Source organism: Macrobrachium nipponense, chromosome 10 (assembly GCF_015104395.2).
Source record: "Macrobrachium nipponense isolate FS-2020 chromosome 10, ASM1510439v2, whole genome shotgun sequence".
Taxonomy (NCBI): domain Eukaryota; kingdom Metazoa; phylum Arthropoda; class Malacostraca; order Decapoda; family Palaemonidae; genus Macrobrachium; species Macrobrachium nipponense.
The window spans coordinates 50,418,721-50,445,664 of NC_087204.1; the positions used below are offsets into that span (position 1 = coordinate 50,418,721).

The 26,944-nt window shown below is 37.0% G+C and overlaps 1 protein-coding gene across 6 annotated transcripts in view; it reads right to left on the reverse strand.

Moving 5' to 3' along the window:
- Nucleotides 1-26,944, reverse strand: part of LOC135223611 (protein eva-1 homolog C-like) — a 391,840-nt gene that overhangs the window by 140,001 nt on the left and 224,895 nt on the right. For all 6 annotated transcript variants that reach the window (XM_064262216.1, XM_064262213.1, XM_064262217.1 and 3 more), the window contains exon 3: nt 6,604-6,851. In XM_064262216.1, the coding sequence (XP_064118286.1) occupies nt 6,604-6,851 (248 nt within the window). The remainder of the gene's footprint in view (nt 1-6,603; nt 6,852-26,944) is intronic.

Sequence of the window (26,944 nt, forward strand, 5' to 3'; positions counted from 1 at the left end):
GTGGAGAGTAGTGTCCACCTGACTGACGAGAGGGAGTGCCGTCCTCACAATGTGTCCTGGTCCTTGAAGACGTAGAAACCTCTTGAGAGAACTGAACAGGGAGCCTCCTACCTGTCTCACCATGTGCATGATTTCGCAAGACTGTCATGTCAACCGCAGGGACAAAGCAATTGCTGCATGAACAATCACCAGTAAGGTGTAAGTCACCTGAGTGACTCACCCCTTCCTTACGCACCATGCCTGAGTCATGATAGTGAGCAGACTCAGCATCACTGACTCTGGTTGCATGCATGTTGACAGACTTGCGTGCGCTCGGGGAAACTCATGAATGGGAACCCAAGACAGTACTAGTCTTAGAGGCAGAACCTCTAGGACTAGGTGTAGGAGTACGCGTCCTGACTCGTGTGCCCTTGGGGGCAACAAGACGGTTCCCATTCTCAAAGGAACAGGAGGACCAGCGGAAGAGCCACCTGCCTTCCCAGAACAGAGAGACAGATCCTTAGAAGTCCCATTTGAAACTTCTTGGTGGGAGGGGGAGAAAACCTTGTTCTTCCTCGGCAGACAAGCCTCGGAAGATGAAGGCTAGGAGGCAGCAGACGACAAAGATGAAGACAATGAGGAAGACAATGACACCTTACACTTCTTCTACGACAGCTTCTTTAGTATGGCAGACAGATCCCCCATCTAAGTGTCACTGAGACGGCTGCCATAGCAACAGGCCCCGGGGCAGCAGGAACAGGAGAGGTTGATAATGCGACAGCACACACATGATCAGGGACTGGTACAGTGGCATGCACAGGCACAGATGGAGCAGGCTGGAACATTACTGGAGGAAAGTCTAAGAGGGATGGTACCCTGGCAGGTTCTGCAACATAAGTGGCAGGGGGAGGCAATACTGCATAACCTAGGGGAGGAGACAGAAATGAATTTACCTTTGAAGTATGAGGCACAGATGTCATCACCACCGAAGGTGTTACGGTGGGGATGTGCTGTGTATACACAAAATGTGGTGGGGCCACACACCCAGTCACAGATATAGTTGTTGTTGTCCCCGCTGCAGCTACATGTGTCACAATGGCAGATGTGAAATGTGCCATGAGCCCCTAGTGAAGGGATACCAGGTAGTCCCAGCTTCAGCCATGCCTGCTGCAAGTCACCAATCGTGGAAGCCGCTACAACTGAAGGAGCCGAAGTTGGATTATAAAGGAGCAAAAGCTGGTTTATAAAGTGAAGTCTATGCCCACTTTGAGGGGGAAGGATCCCCCTCGGAGTAAGCAAATGCTCCTGAGTACAACAACTCCGAGTCGGCAGCCCTCTCCCCTTCTTCTACGCTTGACGAATGAAACGAAGAAGCGGAGGGAGAGATTCCCCCCGAAGGGAAACCAGCGAGTCGAGGAAGCTTACGAGAAGGGAGAAAGGGCAATGAAGGATAGGCCACCAAAGGAGTCGTCGGGGCCGTATAGCCCTCAGACGAAGCCTTGCAAGCCCCCTCCCCCCCCCCCCCCAAAAAAAAAAAAAAAAAATCGCTTCCTCCCCTCATACCTTCTCCACTGCTCTGACGACCAGGAGACACAGGTATCACAAGGGCTCATTCTATCACATTCATGCCCTTGGCTCTTCACACACAGGGATCCAATTCCACTCAGGAGCAAAACCACCACATTTCTTATCCCCAACTCCAGGTCAAATGCAGTAAGAGAATGGGGTCATTTTGGCTTATGTGAATCCTGGGTTTGCATGTTGCCTTAATAATCAAACAAAAATGCAATCAAATATACTACATTCACAACAAAAAAGAAAGATCTCGCAAAAAAAGATGCAAATCGCAAAAAAGATGCAAATCAACTTCAACAACAAAATGGGCAGAGAGCGAAAGCACGTCTGTTCACCCTTCACCGGTTTCACCAGTTCCATTCCTTTTGAGTTAAGTTTATTTTCAGCGAAGTCATTTTGAACGAAACATTATGAGCGCATGATAATTTCAGCGAAGGTTGATTTTAAGCAACTGTCATGAATGGTTGTTAGCTCAATTTGCCGTTAATAGTTAACTACTTGAATGGAGTTAGCTCAATTTGTCGTTAATAGTTAACTACTTGAATGGCATTTGATGATTTGCACATCACTTGTTTTTCTTTTCTTGGAAATTTCGAATTATTCTTTAGTTATTAGAAACATTCGAAACTAACCCATCATGGATATTATAGTTTCCAGTTGTGGCAAAAACAAAATAGCTTATAAAGGTTATATTTATAGGAAGGATAAAGCTACTCAAATGACAATTTCATGGCGTTGTGAAGTGAAGGTTGCAAAGGACGATTGAGTACTACATTGGAATACGAAAGTGATAGAAATTACACTGAGAAAGGCAAACATTCGCATGCACCTGAACCTGTTAAAGTTGACGAAGAAATGGTTAAAGAAAAAGTCCTCAAAGCTGCTGAAACAACACCTAATAATAATCTTCGGCACTAATGAAAGTCTTACCTGGCTGAGAGAGAATCGTCACTGCTTAGCTGACGGAACACTCAAAACGACTCCAAGTATTTTCTTACAAATTTTTACAGTACATGCGCTGATAAAGGAGAATGTAATACCTTGTATATATGTTTCACTCACGAATAAATGTGAAGAAAGTTACAAAGTACTATTCAGCAAATTGAAATCCCTAGAGCCTTTGCTAGATTATATCTCCGTTTTGATAGACTTCAAAATTGCTTCAAAAATACAATAGCATGTGTATTCCCTCGCTCAAGCATATCAGGATGTTTCTTCCATTTAGGAGTGTATGGAAAAAAATGACCAACGTGGGGCTAAGAGAAAAATATGTCAACGAAGAAAATGTTAGGACGTTGATCAAAATGATGACCTGCACAGCATATTACTCCCTATAGATGATGTCATCGAAGGGTTTCAAGCCGTGCGTGATTTGGAAAATTATGACAATCTCGACATTATTTTCGATTATTTTGAAGATAACTATATTGGCCGCCCAATGACAAACAACCGTAGGAGACGACACAAATTTCCGCTATCCCGCGAACAAATAATGCCGTGGAGGGATGGCACGCTGCTTTCTAAGGAAGTCTTTCGTGTAGTCACCCGACAGTTTGGCTCCTAATAGTGGCCTTAAGAAGGGAAGAGAGCTTACAAAGGACGAAATATTTGGGAATAATTTCAGGAGAACCTTTAGGTAAGAAAAGGAAATACGAGAACTTAGAAAGAAGAATTAAAAGCATTATTGAATCTTAGAGTAGATTTATAAATTACTGATTACCTGAGACACCTTGCGTACAATATTACATTTTGAATAATCTTCTTTCTGTTCTTTTGGTTCTTCGAAACCTTTTACACACACACACACACACACACACACATATATATATATATATATATATATATATATATATATATATATATATGTATGTGTGTGTACACACACACACACACACTATATATATATATATATATATATATTATACACACACACACACACACACACATATATATATATATATATATATATATGTGTGTGTGTGTGTGTGTAAAAGGTTTCGAAGAACAAAAAGAACAGAAAGATTATTCAAAATGTAATATTGTACGCAAGGTGTCTCAGGTAATCAGTAATTTATAAATCTACTCTAAGATTCAATAATGCTTTTAATTCTTCTTTCTAAGTTCTCGTATTTCCTTTTCTTACCTAAAGGTTCTCCTGAAATTATTCCCAATATTCGTCCTTTGTAAGCTCTCTTCCCTTCTTAAGGCCACTATTAGGAGCCAAACTGTCGGGTGACTAGAAAGACTTCCTTGGAAAGCAGTGTGCCATCCTTCCACGCATTATTATTCTTGCGGGGGAGATCTATTTGAACAAAATATAATATTATATATATATAGTATATATATATTATAATATATATATATATATATATATATATATATATATATTTATACTCGTTTGTATTTTTCTAGAATTTATTTTTTATATACAAAAAATAAATAAAAATAAAAGTACGTTCTGGTAAATTTGCATTTCTATCACCTTTTTCTAGTATATTTTTGTTTATTGCAGTTTCGCTCAAAATGACTTTCCTCAATTTGACTACTCAAATCGACTTCGCTCAAATAATCAAATAATCTTTCAAAATCTGTCTGAGGTTTGCTCAAACTGACATCGCTTAATGGGCATCGCTCAAAATGCTCATAATTTAACTTAGCTAAAAATGACTTCGGTGAACTTGACATCATTCAACTTGACTTCGCTGTTCACCACGGCGGCCGTAAGTAAAGTAGGTTTACGTCCATTCGGGCGGGACTCCCGACAACCGGACGAGCAGTTACTGCCTAACTACCTTGTTCAATCTTCAACGCCTGAATTCCAGCCTACTCTGAAAGTAATTCTTAATGTAAGGACCGAGGGTTTGTATAACGTGTAGGAACAAATGTAGAATAATTCATGTAAAATAGTCCTTTAAATAGTTTACACACACAAATTATGTGTTATATATATATATTATATATATATATATATATATATATATATATATATATATATATATATATATATGTATATACACACACACATGCTTACTATATAAATTTTTCTTCATTAGGGCACTTTCCCTTTCAGGATTCTTTTGAGAGAGAAAAATGACAATAGGCAAGGCCACATTATTGTTAAAGGAGAAACCTCTATGCAGAATACCTCTACAACTCAGCCACTTCATACACCCAAACATTAAGGCACCTCAACTAGATACACTATGGCATTCACCTCAATCTGGTACATACCCCTCACTTTGTGGATATTAAAGCACTTCTTTTTCATTGTCTTCCACTCCTTCTATCTAGCACTTTCTGGTCTTCCTCTCCTTCCCAGTATTTCCGAATTCTATACAATTTTCATCAAACTATCATCCGTTTTTCTCTCCCCTCGACCAAACCACTTCAAAAAACCAATCCATCTTGACCCTTATGCTAAACTCTTGACTACCTCGGTACATTTGCACATTTATGCCTCTATCCTTCTCATTCCACATATACGTATACTTCTTGACCAAATCATCAATTCACTCATTGGCTTCAAAAAGTTTTGTTTCGTTTGCTTTCAATATCCACATTTCACTTACATAAGGAGTTTGTTCAGTAGTCCATCCAATATTCTAACTATTGCTTAGAGGGACACTGCTTTTCAGAATGTTTCTTTATCAATGAGACTTTCCTTACCTCCCCGTTCGATGATTACCCTCTTCGTCATCCTAACATCACCGCTATATTTACTACCAAACTATATACTTATCTCGAGAGTTTCAACCTCTACCATTATTCTCTCGCCTACATTAACATTTCTCAGTCTATGTTCCTAGTTTCTACTTTCCTACATTAACTTAGTCTTGCACTTTCTCCAATCAACATCACCATATGCAAACGTCTAACGTTCTTCCTTTCAAACTTCCAAACCAAACCAGTCACCTCTGTCTATATATCTTCAACCGATCATTCCATCTACTCATTCAAATTCTGACATACTTCGCTTTCAATACAAACAATTTTAAGCTCTCTGAACAACTTTGCCCACCTTCCATGATGCGTCACTCTCGATTGTATTATAGCTTTCTCGAAGTCTGTGTACACCAAATACAGCTTTTTTTCTATTACTATATTATACTTTACATCACTGTTCCAAGTTAAACACTTGATCAACATCCACTCTTCCCCATCTGAGCCTACAGTGACCTTCCCCTAACAAAACGTGATTCTTTACATCAACCCAAATCATTACTTAGTATACTGGGCACAGTGGTTACTGTGGCCTATATAGTATCAAGTAATGATTTGCAAACATCAATTCGTATCTCCAACACTTTTACATTTACACAAATGAACAATCATTCCTTTCCCTCATTTCTCTGGAACATTTTCCCCTTCTAGAAATACCGCACAAGCCTCTTAATCACACCTTCACACTACGTACAGCCACTCATCACTGCATTTCACTTGCGGTCAAGTGCTTGAACCTTTCGTTTTTCATCCTCTTAACTACTACCCTCCTTAAGGTCTCAACAGCCACTTCCGAAAATTTACAGTAACCCCTTTTCGCCTCTTGCAAGATTCAAATCTACCCCTCACGTAACATTCAATAACTCTCCGAAGCGCTCATTCCATACACCAAAAACTGCACTCTCTTCCGACATCTTTTCATTTGGATCTTTATTCTAATACCCGTACGGTAGTGAACTTTTCTTTTCGTATCTTATACACTCTGAAACCACTTGACCAATCTGAAGTACCTGCTCAGTTTCCCCCGTACTTGAAATCTTTTTCTTCCTCACTTTCTTTCTACTGTATTATGTGCAAGATTTTCTCTACCTTCGTTTAACTGCTCGTCTAAAAATCCAACGGCAACCCTTTCTTTGCCCCATTTAAATATGCTTCGCATTCCCTCATTCCCCCAATAAAATCCTAATGTCAACGAAGCATTTTACTTTTAACTAATGCAACATTATGTACTGCATGCTCATTTGATTGTCGCTGCTATACGTATTACAATGATGAAACATGATATAAAAACTGCTGCTAAAATGATGTTGAAACGACCATAGTACTTACATTAACGTTCTCCGAGTACTCGCAGGCGACTTTCGGGTCGGGGGATATATGAACAGCCAGAGGAGGGCAGGGATCGGTCGCAAGCGATCCGTAATTGTTACTGCTTCCGTTTTCGGTGGTGTCCTGTCGCGGGCGTCCGTATCGGGCGTAGAGGACATCGATGGTGGTGTTGTTTGGGCAATGAAGAGTGAGAGCGGTGCCGTCACACGCATGTCGCTGGAAGGTCCTGAGAGTGCCTGCCAAGAGCGCTGTAGGTGAGAATCCCAAGAAGAAGAAACCGATGTTAGTCAACCACCACCGGACCGCCACCGAGGAGGGATGAACGTGAGAGATAATCACTAATGATGATGACTGTCACAGAATGTTATTAAAGATGAAATAATAAATGGTTATGAGATACCAAGATTATTAAAGGGATGAGGGGTAATTGGTTAAAAAAAAAGAATACGAAGGTAATCATTAATCATATCATGACTAGATCAACCACCAATCATATTTATTAGAAAGATGACAAGGGCTTATTAGTAATCAATGTTAAATATAAACTGCACACCTATTTTTGAAGGGTTACGAGACTAATGATGTTATGACAGGCAAGATGAAGGTACAGCATTGTTTTTTTTTTGTTTATAAGAAAGTTAACATGGCATTGATGAGCAGAAATGCACGTCATTATTGGCGATAAGATTTGACAAAACATTATCAGTGAAGATGATATACAGTGATCCAAACTGATGAAAAATAAATTAGGTAGACTGATGACTACTTAAAATGAATATAGCGGGGGGGGGGGGGGGGGGGGCTTGTCAATATGATTAAAAACCACAAGAAAAGTGTTATACACCAACGTTAATCATAAATAGTGACGTAATTATATACTGACAGTCATGCTAATAAAACAAAGTCCTTCAGAAGTAGTTGTGATAACACAAAATGAATCCACATAATATAGATACTTATCAACTTATGTTTGATCACAATAAAAACGTTTGTTTTTATGTTTGGTATTGATAATGTATGTCTGTAAAATCTTGTTGTCACAGTGTGCATAAAACGGAAAACCGGGGTTAACAAGAAAATGCTCTATAAATACGCCAAAGGTAACAACACAACAAGTTCAAAAACTTTCCATTTTATGACAGGGGTTCCGAACTCTAAAACTAAGAAGCATTTAAAATTTTCATAGTAAACACACAAAATCCTTCAGTAAGGCATGGAAGCTAATAACGCAACGGTAAGCACAAAATTTCCCAATCCTCATCTTCTTTTAATTAGTTTGATAAAAAAGGAGTTAAACGTGAAAAAAAAGAATTCTAATGAACCTAAAAAGTATATTCCTTGCATTCATGATTTCGAGATGAAGGAACAGGTGCCTAAACAATTTATCAAATCTACAGAGAAAGAGGATGGCATAGGAAGAGGATTGCTACAAGTAGATAAGAGACGATCAGCACTTCAGAGTTGCAGCAATTTTAGCAGAACGAAAATCTTAGTTCAAATAACTATCTCTGTTAAACAAAATTAAAGGTTTATTGGATACTCCTGGAGCATTATGGGGCCATGAAAATTTGGATATAGACCATCCCCTCACGTAATGCATCAAAAGAATCCATTACATAAGACAAGAAGCTCAGTCGGCACCATAGCAACTGGCCTGCTGTACTCGTAAGGAAAAGGAGGACAACGCTTTCGTCTTATGCCACGTGATCGATTCCGAGAGAACACCAGAGGACCAATTTCAGATTTTAATAATCAACTAGTTAATCAACAGATCTAATTAGGTTAGAATTATGTTAATATTTCCCTGAAAGGATTTCTGCGTTCATTCCAAAGAGTAATCACACGAACGAAGAGATGAAACAAAAAATTAGGTATTTGTAATTAGGAGAACTTTAATGCCAGTTTGGCTGAGTTTACTCTGAAGTGATGAAGCTTTACAGTAGAAATGTCATCAATAATAACAGTATGGTTCTCACTTCACTCCTTCCAAATAAGCAAGGAACCATTATGGATCCACTGGTGAAGGGCAAGATTTACCGACGATTCCTAAAGGTGGTCATAATTGTCTTGAGACCTCTAGAGAAATTTTGGTAGGTCATAGCTCTGCTAATGTGGTTACAGCCGCTCTAGTTTATTTTTCACATATCTTTGAGGTTAAATATTCACACACATAGGCACTCACACAGACACGCACATATAAGAGTATTATGTATGTATGTAATGTTGTAGTTCACTGTCTAAAAAAAAAGTTATGAAAAAAGAGAGGAGTAAAAGTGTAAACGACTACTCTTTCTTCTGTAATTGTCGACAACAAGCCACCCACTTAACTACTATATGAAATGATCCTTAACAATAATTAGCCATCAATAACAATTCCAACACCCAAAAAATTTCCGTTGAGTCAGAGATAATATATATATATATATATTATATATATATATATATATATCTATATATATATATATATATATATATAAATATATATATATATATATAGTATATATACACGTACAAATATATCGAACAATCCACTACTAAATGAAGACTTTCTTTCTCGCCTTTCCTTAATCTCTCTCTCTCTCGTCGATCTCTCTCTCTCTCTCTCTCTCTCTCTCTCATCATGGACTTGTTTGATTGACGTTAACTAGCTGGTGACATGGTAAGACCAAACAGAGGTATGGATAATGAGAACAATACGTACTCTATACATTGCCTAGGAATCAAGAGGGTTAAAAAGGAATCTTCTGAAAATTATATATATAATATATATATATATATAATATATATATATATATATATATATATGTATATATATATATACACACACACAACCATACGTCTGTAGTAATGTCTGTATCGATGGGCCAAATTTGAATATTTACTAACAATGTTTAAATATCAATTTAAAGCATAGATTTACGTTTGTAAGGTTTGAATCAAATCAGCGGAACCTTTACTGAGCTCGACAAAATCTCTTTTCATGGACAGTTGTTTTTTCATAACGTTGCTTTTCTTAAGTGTATGGTTCTATACATTACAACATTGTACGATGACCAAAGTAATCAAATGCAACCGAAATCAAATAAGGTTCATTTGCCTAACGACATAAAATAGCCAATAGATGTCGCATACAATATTCTTAAATGGATGAAAGTTTTGAGAGCTGATGTCTCGCTATACATTTCGAGCCTACGTTACATATACTCAATGGCTTAAACAATTTCAGGCAAGAAGAAGACTCAACAGAAAAAGGGAGGGAAAGACCTTAAAGAGGAAAAGGTGTTATCATCTTTAAATATACACAGATCCCTCGGGAGAACTTATTAGCTGAACAGATGTTGCACAAAAGCGTACTTCTACAACGTAAACTCGGGAGCCCAAAAGGTAAACAACAGAGAGCCTGTCTCGAGAAATGTTGTTTACAGCATCTCTAAACAGGATTAAACATTTATATATTGCACTCACCTGACTTCTCCTGCTCCGCATAGACATTGTAAAAACGCAAACTTTATGCTAACCTTGCGTCTTTCTCAACTTCCTGTTTCTTGAGGGTACAGCTTACAATTTCTCTATACATGATATTTACTTAATTCTCGTCTTCCACTTCAACAAGAGAGATCGGCCATCTGTCTGTTTGGAAAAGTCTGCTTGAAATTTCTTTGTGTGTGTGTGAGAGAGAGAGAGAGAGAGAGAATGATTACTTCAAGAGAAGGATATATTGTTAAATAAATATTTAACCTCAAAATGTTCTTACACATATTCCCACAAGAGAAAATCTCCCCCTGAAATGGGGAAGAAACTAAACCGCGAGCTGGGTATATTTAAGCATTATTCTGGTTATTCATTTTGTTCTGTAGCAAACGGGGATGAAATTGAACCCCAAAAAAAAAAAAAAAAAAAAAAAAAACCCCCAAAAAAAAAAAAAAAAAAAAAAACAGTAAATTAGAATGTCGCCACAAACAAGTGTGCGTGACAAATTCAATAACCTTGCCCCACAAAACTAATACTATCCAATTCCCATTTATAACACCAAGGCTTAAAAAGAGAGTATTCTAAAAATTCCTTTGGAAAAAACTTATATCGAAACCGCGTCATAAACACAATATTTTTTTTTCAGTAAATATAACATGGAATTTTCACAGACCAATAAACAGAATTAATTTTGAAAATATAAAACGATTTTGGAGATACATGAGGAAATTTATTTACAATTTGCTTTGCAATGTTTGCGTGATCTTTATATGCAATACTTCTTGTACTCTGATGGTAAAATATATATATTTAAAAAAGATAACCAAAAAACAAATATTAAACCTGGGGTAAACCAATACATCTGCTTGTAAGGCGCAAACGAATTTGGTTGAATTTTTAATGCGATCTACTTTTCAGTATTCTGAGTCATTCTCACGCATAGTATGCACTCCATAATATGACAAGTTTTCTTCCCGAATAAGTAAAAGAATTAAACAGAAAGAACAAAACTTTATAAAACCCTGCAAGTTCATACAAGTTCTCTACAGCTTGAGGAAAGTGAATTCTTAAGTGAGATATGCAAACATGGCACATCGTGAACCTTCCCATAGCAAAAGGATTCCGAGAAAATAAGAGCGGCGCGGACGTGACAAAACAAACAACAGATACACAGAGAGTGGATCCAGAATTCCTCCTCGAGTTGTAAAAACAAATGATAAAATGAATGTTAACTTCACGGGCAATACGACTAATTAGTGACACGACAATAGCGGAGACAACCTTTACAGAACCGTAAGAATTCCTCACGAAAAGTAAGTTTGTCAACGGAGAAGACTGGGTAGGGGCCATGGAAGCATTTTTCTTTTAAACAGAATCATCGTCAGTCCACAGAAAAGCAGTGGATCTAAGAGTCTGAGTTCACAAAAGATTGTTCCACGAAGGGAAAATGTTGATTTTTCAACCTGTAAATCTTATTGTTACAAAAAGCCTCTTAAGAAGCGTGATGTGACGTTATCATGCATACACAGCAAATGTAACAATGTGATCAATAACAATAAAAATTCAGAGTGCTTCCTTACTAACGCACATTTAAAGAGTACGAACACGAATGGCTGAGATTAGGGAGTTGCGGACACTAAGTAGAAGGCTTCGCACTGTTTAATTCTTGTCAAGAGGCAACAGCTGAGCTCAGGAGTGAATGGGACTCGATGGTCGTCAGAAGAGGAAACTTACTAGAACGTTTATCGCAGGGGCATGAACCCCATCACGAAAAAGAACGAGTGGTGAAAAGCTACTTTATTTAACTTTACATTACCATTATTTTCAGCACGGTAATGAACTGCCATCTTTCTTTAGTTCACATATTTAAGAAGCCTCTCGTGGACGTAAAAGTTAATTCCACGTTCCTCTCTCTCTCTCCTCTGGTTATTTTCAAATACCACCTCGCGGACGTAACCGTGAACTTAGTTGGCCTGGCATGCTACTGATGTATTAAATTGGAGATTGCCATGGCAATTATGTTAGTTAAGTATTTGTAAACAGCTTAATTCATTATCAGAAAACTAACGAAAGAAAATGAAAGCCACATAAATAAACAGAAATAAATGAACTTCCTCACCCTTTAAATGTGATGTGTAACCAATATCATACTCTTATACGTACCGAATTCTTTACACTAAGCTAACAGCTCTTAAGTACTTTTTCCAGACCATGTTCTCAAACCCGTGTTATCAATGCACAATTTAGTTACATCGAACATCTTTTGACAACTCCCAAAGCATTATATGATTGAAAAAAGGTGTGATCCGACTCAGCTTACTCCGGACGCATGCAAGATTTTCCACCAAAGCAAATTTGCAAACACATTCCTAACTTAACGTAAAGTGGTCTTCGTAATTAATACTCATATTTAGTACTACTCATACTAACAAAAAGATCAAATAACAGGGACGCAAATTGTACGCGTTCATATATTTCAAGTTATAAGTGGAAACACAAAAGAATTGAACAGAAAATATAGCCTCTAAATCACTTCATCAAACAAATTAAAATGTGCTAAAATCTACGGACAGACAGCCTGTTGTTTCACCAACGAAAAGGAAAATATACGATATATTTTATTAGAAATGATTTTCCTGTGCTGTTTAATATGCACATTATTAATTGTTTTTAATTTTAATTCTAATAAATAAATCATATATATCCTATCCTAAAATTCATGTACCTTTAACTCTACGCGAAACACCCTTTTCCAGACCTTTTTAGACTTTTCCTACCCCCCCTACCAAGAACAACAAAGTAGTTTGTAAGCGTACTCTGCGAAAAAAAAAAAAAAAAACAGCACCAGCAATTCAAGAAAGAACTGTTAAATCCAGACATTATTATAATCTATCAATTCAGTGCATTACTGCGCATCTTTTAATTTTATAACCGACTCCTGCTCTTGATGGTTTAAAATCCACATGCTGAAGTACACAAACACACATTATTGTGCTGTATCTGGTGCCAGATTTTCTTTTACCTCAAATGAAGGCCGTTCCTGCAGTCTCAGCTCTGGTGGATTATAATCCTGAAAATTAGTTGTATTATTCAAAGAGTCAGTTGTTTTCCTTGCAGTTTTATTTTAAGCCCAAGAAAACGAGGTGGACAAAGCAGTTCTAATTTCAGAATTCAAAGAAATATACCTAGACCTAGACAAGATGAATTTGTCTCTTCATTCACGATTTTAAAAATCCGTAAACAAAGAAGATCCATGAAAAAATGATAGGATTTTGTGATTAAGTGAACAAGGATGCAATGAAACTGATAGGCTCCCGATTCACTGACTACAGTACGTACAGTTCTATTGGAAATGCTAGAATTATAATACTCGACATAATTTAAATGGACGTGCAAGAGATAATGAGGATAGTATAACCTACTAAGAAAATGTCCATAGAATTTACATTATGATAGAGAGATGAGACATCATCAATGAGGAACGAAATTTATCTTAAAATGTGAGAATCATTCTTCACTCGAAAACAGAAGAGATCGACAAAGGCTTTAGGTGCACTCGCTTCGATGTGCATGCGATAAAAAATAAAAATAAAATAAACGCAATACAAGTTTTTACACAGCTCTTAGTTTTGGAATTTCCAATGTTGCGATTCTTCGAAAAAGTGCTTCTGCTCATTTTTCAAACCCAACCACTCTCTGAAATGAAGGGGTTACCATTTTTCATTTCCAGACATCATGGGGGAAATCAGAAGAATTACCAAAGACGCTCTACGGAATTTGTCCTTGTTACCAGTAACCCAACTTTGTCTGCCTATGAATTAATACTTTCTTTAACGTGTATGACATGGGAGGTGTCAATATGCTAATCTGTTTGTTATAGTATGTTAAACTGTATACGTAGTTAGATTTCCATATTCCAAAGGCGGCTTTACGTCAATGAAAAAAAACGTTGCTCAGTGCGACGTTTCTTATATTGTGTGAAAACCGCAGTTGCTAGTTACCTCTATTTAGTTTGCAATTCAAAAGCAAAGTCAATTCAAAGATTTAAAAGACCCCTAAAACTGCTTCTTACAAGGGAGAGATGTATTCTATTGTATTACCATGGCAAACAGACCAAATTCAACTCATGAAGACAAAATCGTCGTTCAAATAAAAATGACACCATTTGTTGAGTCACGCAGTTTTGCGAATAGAACTAACCAGGCAGCCGAGGAAAATTACAATAATTTCTTGAAGAAGACACTGTGGTGGACCAAATCGACATCTATCTTTGGGTCAGGCTCTTCTTGCATTCCACTACTACTAGCAGATGATAGATTGGCTACTGGCCCTAGGGGAAAGGCTGAACGGCTCATAGCATCAGCTGAGGACGTTCCTCTCCCTGACACTTGTCATCCTCAACGTATTATTACAGAATTTGCATTTAGCTCCAGAGATGTTACGAAAATTCTTGATCATCTTGATAACTATGGTGAAGATCCTGATGGTTTCTTCCCTTTGTCCTTTAAAAAAAAATTTGCTAATGTGTTGTCTCTCAAATGAGTAGATTCTATAGATTTTTATGTCGACGTAGTATCTTTGCAGATGAACGCAAGCTTAGTAATACGGTGCCTGTTCCAAAGGGTGGCATATGTGCAGACTGCAGTAGCTACACGGCAATTTCTATTCTACCTATGCTCTCCAAAGTTGAAGAAAAACGTATATTTATACCACTATAAGAGGTATTTGGAATCTAAAGGGTTGTTAGCTGATAGTCAATATGCATATAGGAAGCAGTTAGGCACCTGCGATACTTTTTAGATTAGACGTGCCATTTGCAAGACAACCTTGATAAGACTTTCCAGTGCTAATAAAGTTCAGAATCTTGGAGTGGGTGGATATGTTTTAGGATGACTTCAAGATTTCCTTACAGGTAGGTAGCAGCGAGTTGCTGTTGATGTGATCTTTAGAAAACCAAGCTCTATTGTGCCTGCCACTTATGAGAAATGAAGCTGCCGTCAGCCTCGATCGAGACAGGGACCGGATCAGTGAATGGTGTAGTCGGTGGGGTATGAAGCTGAACTCCAGTACAACGAAAGCATAGTTGATTATCAGATCTCGTACCGATTTTCCACCCCATTTTCCCCTTCAGGTGGACGGGACCGTGCTGAATAAGTCTGAAACTTCAACTATTCTAGGTGTTACTTTTGACACACATCTAATGAAAGTTTCAGCAAATTCTGCACGAAGGTTAGGTATTGTTCGTAAGGCCTCATACATTTATAACACTGATAAAACCAATGCAACATGTTTTGGGTCATTCGTCCTTCCGTTACTAGAACACTCTTCTTCAGTGTGGATTCTGCAGTTAACAGTTATGACTTGGACCATCGACGGATGATTTCTTGTTTGTCAATTTTTCATAAGCTGTAGTTTAACTGAAATCTTTGGCATTCACAACTGATCCGTGATCCCTTTTCCAGCCGAGAGCAACCAGATTTGGTGAACAGCAGCACCATTATGCAGTCAATGTGCCTCGCTGTCGAACTTCTCAGTTCCAGAGGTCCGTTATTCCTCAAACCGTTGGACTGTGGAACAGCCTCCCTCAGGATGTCGTGCAATTGGAACTTCAGAAGTTCAAACGAAGGTGCAATGCATCACTACCCTATTACAGTTTACTTGGTTAATAGTTTACTTACATTTTCATCTATTTATTTATTTATCTAATAATGACTTAATTTATTTTGTTACAGTCTTTACATTTACGTTGTCGATGACCACAGTTGGTGTCACGCCAGTCTATATAAATCCGCCAATCCTTACTTTTAAGTAACAATACAACCTGATACCGCTTCAATGAAAAAAAGGTTATTCTTTTTCTTATTCTGCCGCCATTGTTTCTTTTCTCCACATTGAAATACACTTACGCCTCAAACGCAATAATTCGCAATGGTCCCACAGATCCAGTAAGCGCCTAGTTTATGACCTCTTTCCGTGTTTCAAGGCAAAACGGAATACTAAGAGGCAACTGAATATTGCATCAAGGAACACGGGCATATTTCAAAGCGGTTGGCGCTCTGTGTGTTTATGGAATTTTACCGCAATTCTCTTACATTAATTAAGCAGGAAGTGGAATTTACGATCTGTAACACGGGCAAAAAGAATCGGATATTCTAGCAACGCTTTTCCTTTGCTAATTCCCTTACACTGAAGATACTTACATCACTCATTTAACACACGATCAGTCTTGAGTGAAAGAGACTGGAAAGAATTCTAAAAGGCAATTAACAGAAGAAAAGGAAAAACACAGGTGTCAATTCCACAAGTCAAGCTTCTAGGTCAGCTTCATGACGGAATGATCTTTAGATGAACGAAAGATCATACAAGGTCATACTAGTAATGATAACAGGCATATGCATATTTACCGAGTGCATTATTGCATATACAATGTTCACAGCCAAATACCAATCTCGAAACATGACCATCAGTGAATCCACACTCATAAAAACAGCCAAGACAAGGGAGCTCCCGTTCAAACTTTAGAAAGGCTAAAAAAATATTGGTATGGAAAATAAAACGGAATCCCACGGGCAAAACGAATCATGAAGCACATGAATAAAAAGTGACAGAAGTTTGTATAAGTGAATGAAAAACTGTCCAAGCAGCAAAGGTCGCCGACCTCGAACACAGAAAAAGCATAAAATTACATTCTTGTAAAAGCGATATCATAATTCCAACTTGCATTACAGATTCAATCACGTTGGCGAGTAAGCTCGATCATTCTTTCAAGTCTAAGGGAAAAACGATGACACATTTTCTTGACGTACTGTCGAATTCATGAACAAAGTTAAACAGCTCTCGCATTCGAACTCCAAATAGTTTAAGCTACGTCGAATTTCATTACAACTCCAAAGAATCTGAGTCAGTTTCTTTCCAAAATCTATTTTAAATCATTAATCTTTACTCACGTCACAATATCAATCAATGGTAGGTAAGGGTCCCTTTAGGAAAACAACGTAAATTATTTACCACTAAAGATGAATGATGTACTGCCCAGTTAATACATTGAACGACGCGAGAAATCAAAGAAAAGGTCGTCAGACAATGCATCAGAAATTCTAGAGCGATTTTGTGACACAGACACTCACAAACACAAACACATATACAGTTTGACAACGTAAGTGAAACTGAGAGAACGGAGATTAAAGTTGCGACAGCAGCTCGAGGTCTGACCCATTACGACGAGGTAGGAAATGAACTTTTGGAGTAAAATCAAACAATTCAAACATCGTAAAGGGGGGAAAACAATGGATACAAACTCACACGACTAAACAGACAGATACGACAAACAGACAGGGTAAGAGCAGCAAGTGTTAAAACAGGGATCTGCAGAAGTGCATGAGATGCAGGAGAGCGAGATCCTGAAATGAGGTCATAGATACATAAAGACGTGAAGACAAGAAAAATGTTCTTAAACTACATATGAAATGTCGAGAGAACAGAGGTTGACCATCAACTGCAAGACCAACTTTAAAAGAGAGAGAGAGAGAGAGAGAGAGAGAGAGATGGAATGGCCTTTGGAATTTCTGGACGAGCATCTGTGGGACGAAATTTTATGAGACGAAAGAAACCTTTTGGGATGAAGTACGATCCTTGAGGAAAATTAAGGGGGCCAATGACAGGGATGCGAGATGAAGAAGAAGACAGAGTGCAGCAGAAAACTGATGTTACTTATGGTATATTCCGTGGCTGTTGTATGCTGACGGTGCATGAAAAGTATGAGTCACCAGCATTACAAAAAATGAATAGTTGCGCAAGATTTCTGATGAAGGCAAAAACGTGAGTAAAAGAAGCAGAAGACGAAGACGGGAAAAAAAAAAGAGTTGGAGGAAATTGCGTTAGGCAACAATCTTTGGCCTGGAAAGCTGGAACATGCGAAGTATAGCTGACAGAAAGGTCAATTCATACAAGATTGACAGAGGCTTTTTTCTTTAAACGAAAATCTTGAAAGACGAGTAAATCTAGGAAATGATTATGGAAAAGGGGTGGTGGGGAAAAATACAACTAGTGTTAGAAGGCTTCGGATGAGGTAATAGACTGTGTAATGGAGATTGAGTTTGCTTAGATCAATTGTTCGTTGTCAGAAACACTCTTTAAGTATAATATGATGAAAGGCTTGTAGGTGGCATGAATGAAGGAACTTGGGAGGAAGGGAAGGAAGCAAAATGTGTGTTCTAAAACCGTGCAAGAAAAAATAATTTCACAGACTTTACTATTCAATTACTTATTTTTCACTCCTATTTTTTCTGTTTGCTATCAATGATCCCATGTCGTAGACATTGGTACAGTTCTCCCTTCCTGCCTGCAACTACTCTGCTATAGAAAACGTCGTAGATAAACAGCCCTTAATAATGTCAATGCCGTTTAGACTGTTTTTACCTAATTAGCATTCTCTTCCGTGCAGTCCTTCTATTCTGTCTGGTGACAGACACGCCCACACTTTCTCAGGTGTCAATACTGAAGATCTAACCCATTAAAAATTCCGCTGAAGTGACCCCAATATTCACAAAGCTAAACGGGCTTCTACTCTGAGGTTTCGTCTTCATGTCAAACATTTTTCCCAATTTGTTTGTGGGCTCAAAGGTGTCTCTATATATCCCTAGCTGTAATACACAATCCAACAGTCCACAGTTCATTATTTTTCCCCCAGCATTCAAACTATGGAATTCTACGTGTTTCTCTTTCGTGAAATTAACTGTCACCAGAAGTTGTAAACAGCAACAGTGTAGAGGTGTTTAAAAGAAAGCTAGACAAAATCATTAGGACACTGTGAATGCACAGTAAAACCTGCTCCTACAGATAAGTGAGCACACGATGTCTCCTCGGATGGACTGACAAGTCTTTGAGACATCCAAATCCTTGTAACTCTCTGATTCTCACAGCCTTCACTATTTTAAGAGGCAGCTTCAACGTTCGTTTCGTAGTTAAACCCTGCTCTATTTTCATAGCACCCATTCTTTCAATGAAGATGTGTTTTGTTGACGAGAGAATCTATATGTGGCAGATGAGACATCTAAAGATACTTGCCGGTAGAATGGCCCCTCGGGTTATCCGGTGCCTTGGAGGTCTTGCCTGATAAGCGGCAACACCTGATACCTAACGAAGACTTTACGATGAACTCAACAACAATTTCATATATCATGATTAAAAATGTCAGGATAACTAGACTTTACACCTATCATTCCATTCGACAGATTTATCTGTAAAATAATCAGAGAAATGTAGCTGATAAGTGAAAAATACCGATAAGCCCCTTTAGGGGCTTTTGTATTTACCTGCCTGTTGTCCATTACATTTGCACCAAAGACTGTCTCTCGGGTTTAACTTTCGGTGGAGATAATCGAATGTATTTACATCTGTTGTGTTAACTGATGCTTATACTTCTTTTTTCATTAGCTTCTTATTTTTACTATATCATTCATAACCTTTAACACGTTTTAATGAATTTTACATATATCTTCGATTACTTTCTATTTTTTCTCTTGCTCCGAGTTTCGCTAGATGATGACGTAGTACTGTCAGTTAAGCTGCCCTTTTCATAGAAACAAAGCAAATTAGAAAAAACATTCTTAATTTACAAAACACTGTATATTTCAATTTTCTTCAGCATCAAACCATCTCTCCGATGAGAAAAGATCGTGTCCACACTGCCATTCATACTTGAACAGTTAAATCCATGTTGCACCTTCTAAGAAGAAGAGAACGTCACAACCGGCAACTTCATACACGTTCACAAAGGCTTACCAGCAACGCGTCCAACTCTCTTAGAAACACTGCACTATTTACCATTCCTTTATCTTGCGCGTACTCTCATACTTCCTGTTTGTACCTATACAAGCATTTATGTATGTATGTATGCATTAATAATAATAAAATAATAATAATAATAATAATAATAATAATAATAATAATAATAATAATAATAATAATAATAATAATAATAACATATATATATATATATATATATATATATATATATATATATATATACTCTATTCTATCCCAGGCAAAAGGACAATGTTCGCCTTTCATTCCAAGCATAAAAGAATAGAAAATGTTTAATTGTTCATCCCCCAAAAATCTGCAGGCAAAAATTCATTCCAATCCAGACAGACATCTATCGAATGCCAATCTGAGAGTTATGTTTTTAATACGGGGTGTTTTTTTACCAATCAAGATCATACGGACTCTATCAAATACACGAATTCTTTGCAAGAGTTCAGTCGCGTAACCTTTAACGAAATACAGAATTCTAAAATACTGGTGCGGCCCTCAATCTTTTCGAGATTTTAGGGGCGATGATGTGACGTTGTCAGGAACGATAAAATCACTGGGGTCGGCGATAACAGGCACCGTAAATGTCCTAACATATCTTTTTAACGTCTATCAACTTACTTGCTGGCTGTCAAAGGGTACAAATATGAAATGGGTCTTAGACTTTTTATTGAAATATTTCATGCAAGTAAAAAAAAAAAGATACAATTTACACGGCGACACAATTTTTTTCTTTTTATTTAATACAAATGCACAAACCCTGGCCGACGCATTTTCACACACACACACACACACACACACACACACACACACACACACTATACACACATATATAATATATATATATATATATATATATATATATATATATATATATATCCCATTGCGCGTAAGTGATTCCTAAAGTAAAATGAATTCGATGAGGAGTAATTGTGGAATAGTATCTGTATAGAATTACTAACGTGTGACGAAACTATAATTCGCACGCATATACATACATACACACACAACACACACACACACATACATATATATATATATATATATATATATATACATATACGTATATATATAATAATATATATAAATATAAATATATAGTATAATATAATATTATATTATTATTATATATAACATATAATATATATTATTATAATAATAATTTATACATATGAATCCAAATGACAGAAGTAACTTAACAGGTTTACTATTTGACTAGTTTCAACAGAGCGCTGATCAAAATCCTATGCCCTTCGTTTTTATTTATTTATTTATCTCTCCAATACTGAGCTATTTACCGAACTCCACTACCCTATGGCCAAGAGCAGCCAGGCATGTTATTCCTCATTACCCTGTCATGTCATTAACATTTTTGTGATACCTGAGTACACATGGAAAACCATTTTCCTTTGACGCACACAAAACGAAACTGAATACATTTCGAATCGTTTGGAAATATTTTTTTCTCCAACATATTCATGACAAGTTTGACGCAAAAAAGGCGATAGACATTTTGGGAAGGAATCCATTAAATAAAAAAAATGTTCGTTTTTTATTCACGTACTCTTGCATTTGCATTTCTTTCACGTTCTCTAAAAAATTTTTCACTCAATAGATTTTATCTTTTAATGTACGTTAAAATTACATTCATGATCCTTCAAGGTGTTCACCATCTACAATACATATGAGAGAGAGAGAGAGAGAGAGAGAGAGAGAGAGAGAGAGAGAGAGAGAGAGAGAGATAACACACAAATGAGATAGCGGCATTTTTATAGTAACAGATTGAGCATATATATTTCGTGAAATATTAGACCTTTATAGTTGCTGGGCTTGTTTCTCTCTTCTTCATTAATAACTGAATCTAACAAATTATTTTACTATGAAATTCCGCCATTTCTTGTTTTAATATCAATACCAATAAAGTTAGAAATTTAGTCCTCAGTTTCTAAATGGGTAAAACAATTAGTATAAAATTGTTGCACTTCTAGAAATGAACAGAAGAAAGCGTTCTGAATGTCTTTTCAAATTTTTATGAAAAGTAATCATCAGTACGTATATATAATATATATGAATTTAAAGATATGATTAAATATAAGTATACATTTTCAGATATTTCCTATATAACCCCTTTTAAAATTATTTATTTTTCTAGTTACATATTTAACTTTATTACGGCGTCAGTAACCTAGGTGTTGTGACGCCAGTTTTTGCAGTTATACATCAACCAATCTGTATCTAAAAATGCGAAAGAAATGTTTATTAATCGACCTATAATACCTTTGCATGTATTTCAAAAAATCTTCCACAAATACTACACTGATTGCTCCACCCACATCCAAATTTTCCTCTTCCTTCCTCTGTGGGAAGTGGATCAATTTATCACGCACACTTTCCCGAAAACTGGTTTTATTCTATCCTATCCCAGCTGAACTGAGGGCATTACGAGGTTTACCTCGGTAAAGAAGTTATATACCGAATTTAAGAAGTATTACGCATTCACATGGATATGTTATCAGAGACGATTAATACTTTTTCGGTAAAATTATCAGGCTTACTTTTCTGAAAAGAAATTCACAAAGTCCGTTTCGTATGTATCGACTTCACAAAGGAGCAAATAAAACAAAAAAGCAAAATACGAGTAAAGAAACCAGTGGCAATTAAACAGTAATAACAGAAGAGTGATAATAGAGAAAGTAAGTTCAGTACACAAGCTATGACACTTTTAACCGGTGGGGTGTCGTACCCAAATCACTGCGATCAATCGCAGTAAAATTTTTTAAATGAAGATTATGAAAAAGCTTTGGGATATGTATTAAATGAGGTCATACTGCACCCAGTGGCAAAACTAACACGGAATCTAGCACTGCTTGGAACTAACGCTTTCAAAATGTTTTCCTGTTCCACATATGGTCAAGTCAATGACAATAATTTAACATAGAAAGATATGACATTACTTTCAAAATTACAGTGGCATAACTAGGAAATAAAATAACAGAGGGAGACGCAATATAATACAAATACAGCTTACCCTTATAAATCTGTTTTTGAATAAATAGAAATGACTATATACTCTTCTATAATATGCTTCATGATGAATTACATTTACTAACACACACACACACACATATACAACATACTAAATATGAATGTTCAAAATATATTGCTATTACAAAAACAATGATATACAGTCTTACACAATCAGATCTACGACACCCATATTTTACTCCTGAGCAAACAGTGCTCACCTATACACACACACACACACACACACACACACACACACAGAGAGAGAGAGAGAGAGAGAGAGAGAGAGAGAGAGAGAGAGAGAGAGAGTGATCTAATCAGTAAAACTGAAGGGTTCTAAACGACAATAAACGTGGAGAAAAATATACCTGAGGTCATTAGGTATTTCAATTTGGACCAATTCAGGACGAAGATTCATTGACTCTGAAACTGATTCAATAAAAGGACTTGAAAATGTTATTAATTAAATTAACCATTTGATCGTGATTTTTATGTTCCAATTAGCATTCAGCAGACAACCGTTTTTCTCTCCACTGTTAAAGACAAGAAAATGGGAAAAGGGAAAACGTTTTATCCTTCCATGTACTGAATAATTTACGGATAGCAAGTTGTTAATGTTTACTATATATATGTTATGACTTAAATAAATTCTAAGGAAATTGGTAATCAAATCCACTTCGTGAAAAAGATCCTTACGTTACTGATTTTGTGTGGGACCGCGTTGTTTATTTCTTTGTTTTTTGCTTGTTTTTATTCGCAATATAAATCTTCCCTATACAAGGGTCCAAATTATTATAAGACATTACATTGCAGTTAAAATTTCTGGCCTTTCCGACGAATCTCTTATGATGGTAAGATTTCAATGGCGAATGGGTACAAATATATTCTTAACTTGCCAAATAATTTTTGTTTTACTCCAATTCGAATATGGATAAAAAACTAAAACAATACAGCCTCTCGCGGACAACCATCACTGACCCATATCATTCACTGTAATGCACATTGGCATCTCGGAAACGTATCTGCAACTTTCCCTTTTATCTCAGTCGAAGTCAAAAGCAGTTGTATGGATGATGGGGTAGTTGCTGTAATTTATCGGTAAAACTGTTTTGCAGATGTAACCGACAAGATATGATTTTTTTAAAAATCTGAAATGCGATATATATATATATATATATATATATATATATATATATATATATATATATATATATATATATAATATTATATATATATTTGTGTGTGTGTGTGTGTGTGTGTGTGTGTGTGTGTGTAGCCGATGCTGGTTAAATTGCTTAATTTACATTTGTCTCCCTTTTGACTTAAAACCCATTTTCCCCTCACTCTTTTTCTCTCTATCTAATCCATCTTAGTACGCATACCAGAGTAAGCTCCTCTTTTGGTGGTGCTGTACATACGTCTCTTTTGCACGATCACTGAATCTTGGCAAACAGAAACTTTGTTTTGACCGCCATGCGGTCCGGGCATCATGCCAACGCACGCGCGCACATGTGTGCACGTATGTATGTGAGTGTGGCGCCTCCCTCCCTTCCCCTCCACCAGCTCTTCCTCCTCTCTCCACTGCTAACGTGTTTTCAACACTAACCACATCGTCAATCCCCCGTCAGTCTTTTGCCACCAAACGCTCATTCTCCGCGAAACGGGAAAGCGAAGGGGGCAGACCGATCGCTCAATCGGTGTCTGCTCTCCGGTCGTGTGTCTTTCGAGATGATGCCGAGTTCGGAAAATAAACGACTACTTTTTGTCGTCGCTCTCAGGAATGCAGGTCTTTCCCTCTAACCTCAAAATGCTCAGCCTGCATTTGCTTCGTGTTCTTTGCCAACACTTACCGACCAAATAATCTCTTCTCGCAAAAGTCCTTTCTTACGTTGCTTACCGTCAAGCAGTGACTGATTTCACTCATAAATGTGCGATTAACAGAACTACTTCGAAAATAAGGATTTTGTTATCGTTTTAGAACACATTTCTAATGTTCAACTAATATCAAAATTCAAGAGCTAACACCAAAATCGTGTGCTGCTGCAAAAAACGGGAAGCGCTAACAGAAGTCTATATAAATCAATATACACTTTAAAAACAATAAACCACACCTTAAGGACCGGATCAGAATGAGCTGGCAATGCCACGTTAAAAAGACAATAATACCCGTAAGAATTAAATTAAATTTAATGTAGAAATCATATTAGTATATATCGGTTATAACGATAATGAATAGATAGACCCATGGGCTAATATTATCATTCGCGCTTATATTTATATTATATTTGTCAATAATAAAACCTGTTGCTTTACTGAATTATCAAGGAATGTATAGTGTCTCATTAACGTTAGCAACGAGAATGAACGATGCTTTAGTAAAATAATCGACAAAAATTCAATGTGCTTGTTATAAATAATCCGTAGCAACGTGCTTCACTTTTTTCACATTTTGAGTTAGAGCAAGGGGTCGGGGATAACAGTCTCCAGTCCTCGAGTTTGAGTACAAGAAAAATTTCTTAAGACAATTAGGAACAGGATGAAGATAACTACTTTCGATGTTTCAGAAAATTTAGTTGGGGAGACTAAGAAATAAAACCTTTATTTACGATGTTCAATAACAAACTATCATCTTTCCATCATGACATCCTCCATACCTCCAAATTCCATCAATATCTCAACTTGTTTTTTCCTTAATCTTGGTAGTAATTGCTTTCACGGAGTCTCCCACGCGAGTTTTATACCTAGTCAGGTTACTCAGACAACTGGATAATTGAAGGAAGACTTCGTTAACGTTTGTTTTTCCACCTTAAACAGAAATATTCTTTGGGGTCTCCTCTCACTGGAAAATGTATCTTCCGACTGGAAATCTCAAGTATCTTTACATTGTTATCTTTGAATAACGAAGCCCCGATTGCCAAGTGATGGACGGAGAGCACCCAAGGCATTTTGTTAAAATTCTACTTCACTATTTCCACAATCCTCCTTCCAATTCACTCAAGATTTTAAAATCGAGACGAGGCTTTTCGTGTCTCCGAATTTTTCCTTACCAAAAGTGACTCGGGGTGCTTATCTCCGTCATTTTCTCGAAATTATCTATGATTCGACTGCAGAGCTCCAGATCAACCTGGAAGAGTTTTCCAGAGACGTCGCTGCCTTCTCCCCCTCTTCTTTCCTCTTGATGCCTTGCACTCACCATTCCCGAGATTCTTACCTTGCGACATTTGCCTTTTGCTACCATTGTAGTCTGTGAACTCCTGGTTGAAAAACCAAGATTGAATTTAATTTATAACAATCTTAGAAATAATCCGCTAAAAGTTTATGGATCACGTCAGTTCATATCAACATCAGAAGGACAGCCAAAATTCATCATCAACTTTTTTTTTCGTATATCGGAAGAATGCAAATATCACTCGCACCGATAGATATGTTTAACACGTTTTCTTATGCTTCCTGATACAGCATATTCAGACCATATTCTTTGATTCTTGTAATTTCAACCTCTTAACAGAACACCCAAAAACAAAATTCTAATTCCAAATCAAGAAAACGAATTCACAAAGGATTCGGACTTGTAAATTTGTAATCCACCCTCACTCCTCTTGTAGGAAGCAACAGATTCCTCAAGTAGTGCCCTCTCCACTTCCCTTAACAGCAGTAATGTTTTCCTTTCTGAAGAAGAAGAAGAAGAAGAAGAAGAAGAAGAAGAAGAAGAAGGAGAAAATAGCGTGCACGTCACTTTCCTAGAATGAAGCAGTTTCTTCTTCACTTTCCATGAAACTAACAGTACTCTCTTCTTTCGCCGAAAAGGAGCAGTATATCTTTCACTTCCTTTACACAGAACTACCTCTGCTATACTTCCTGTGGCCTTCTCTTCCCCTGATAGAAGTAATGGCCTCTTAACTCTCCATAGTAATAATAGTAGTAACGTTTCACTTCCACAACAGAGATTAATGTCCTCCCCAGTTCTCCAAAAAGGAGTAAATTGGCGTCGACATCAATTCCCATTACAGGAGCAGTGTCAATTACAATTTTC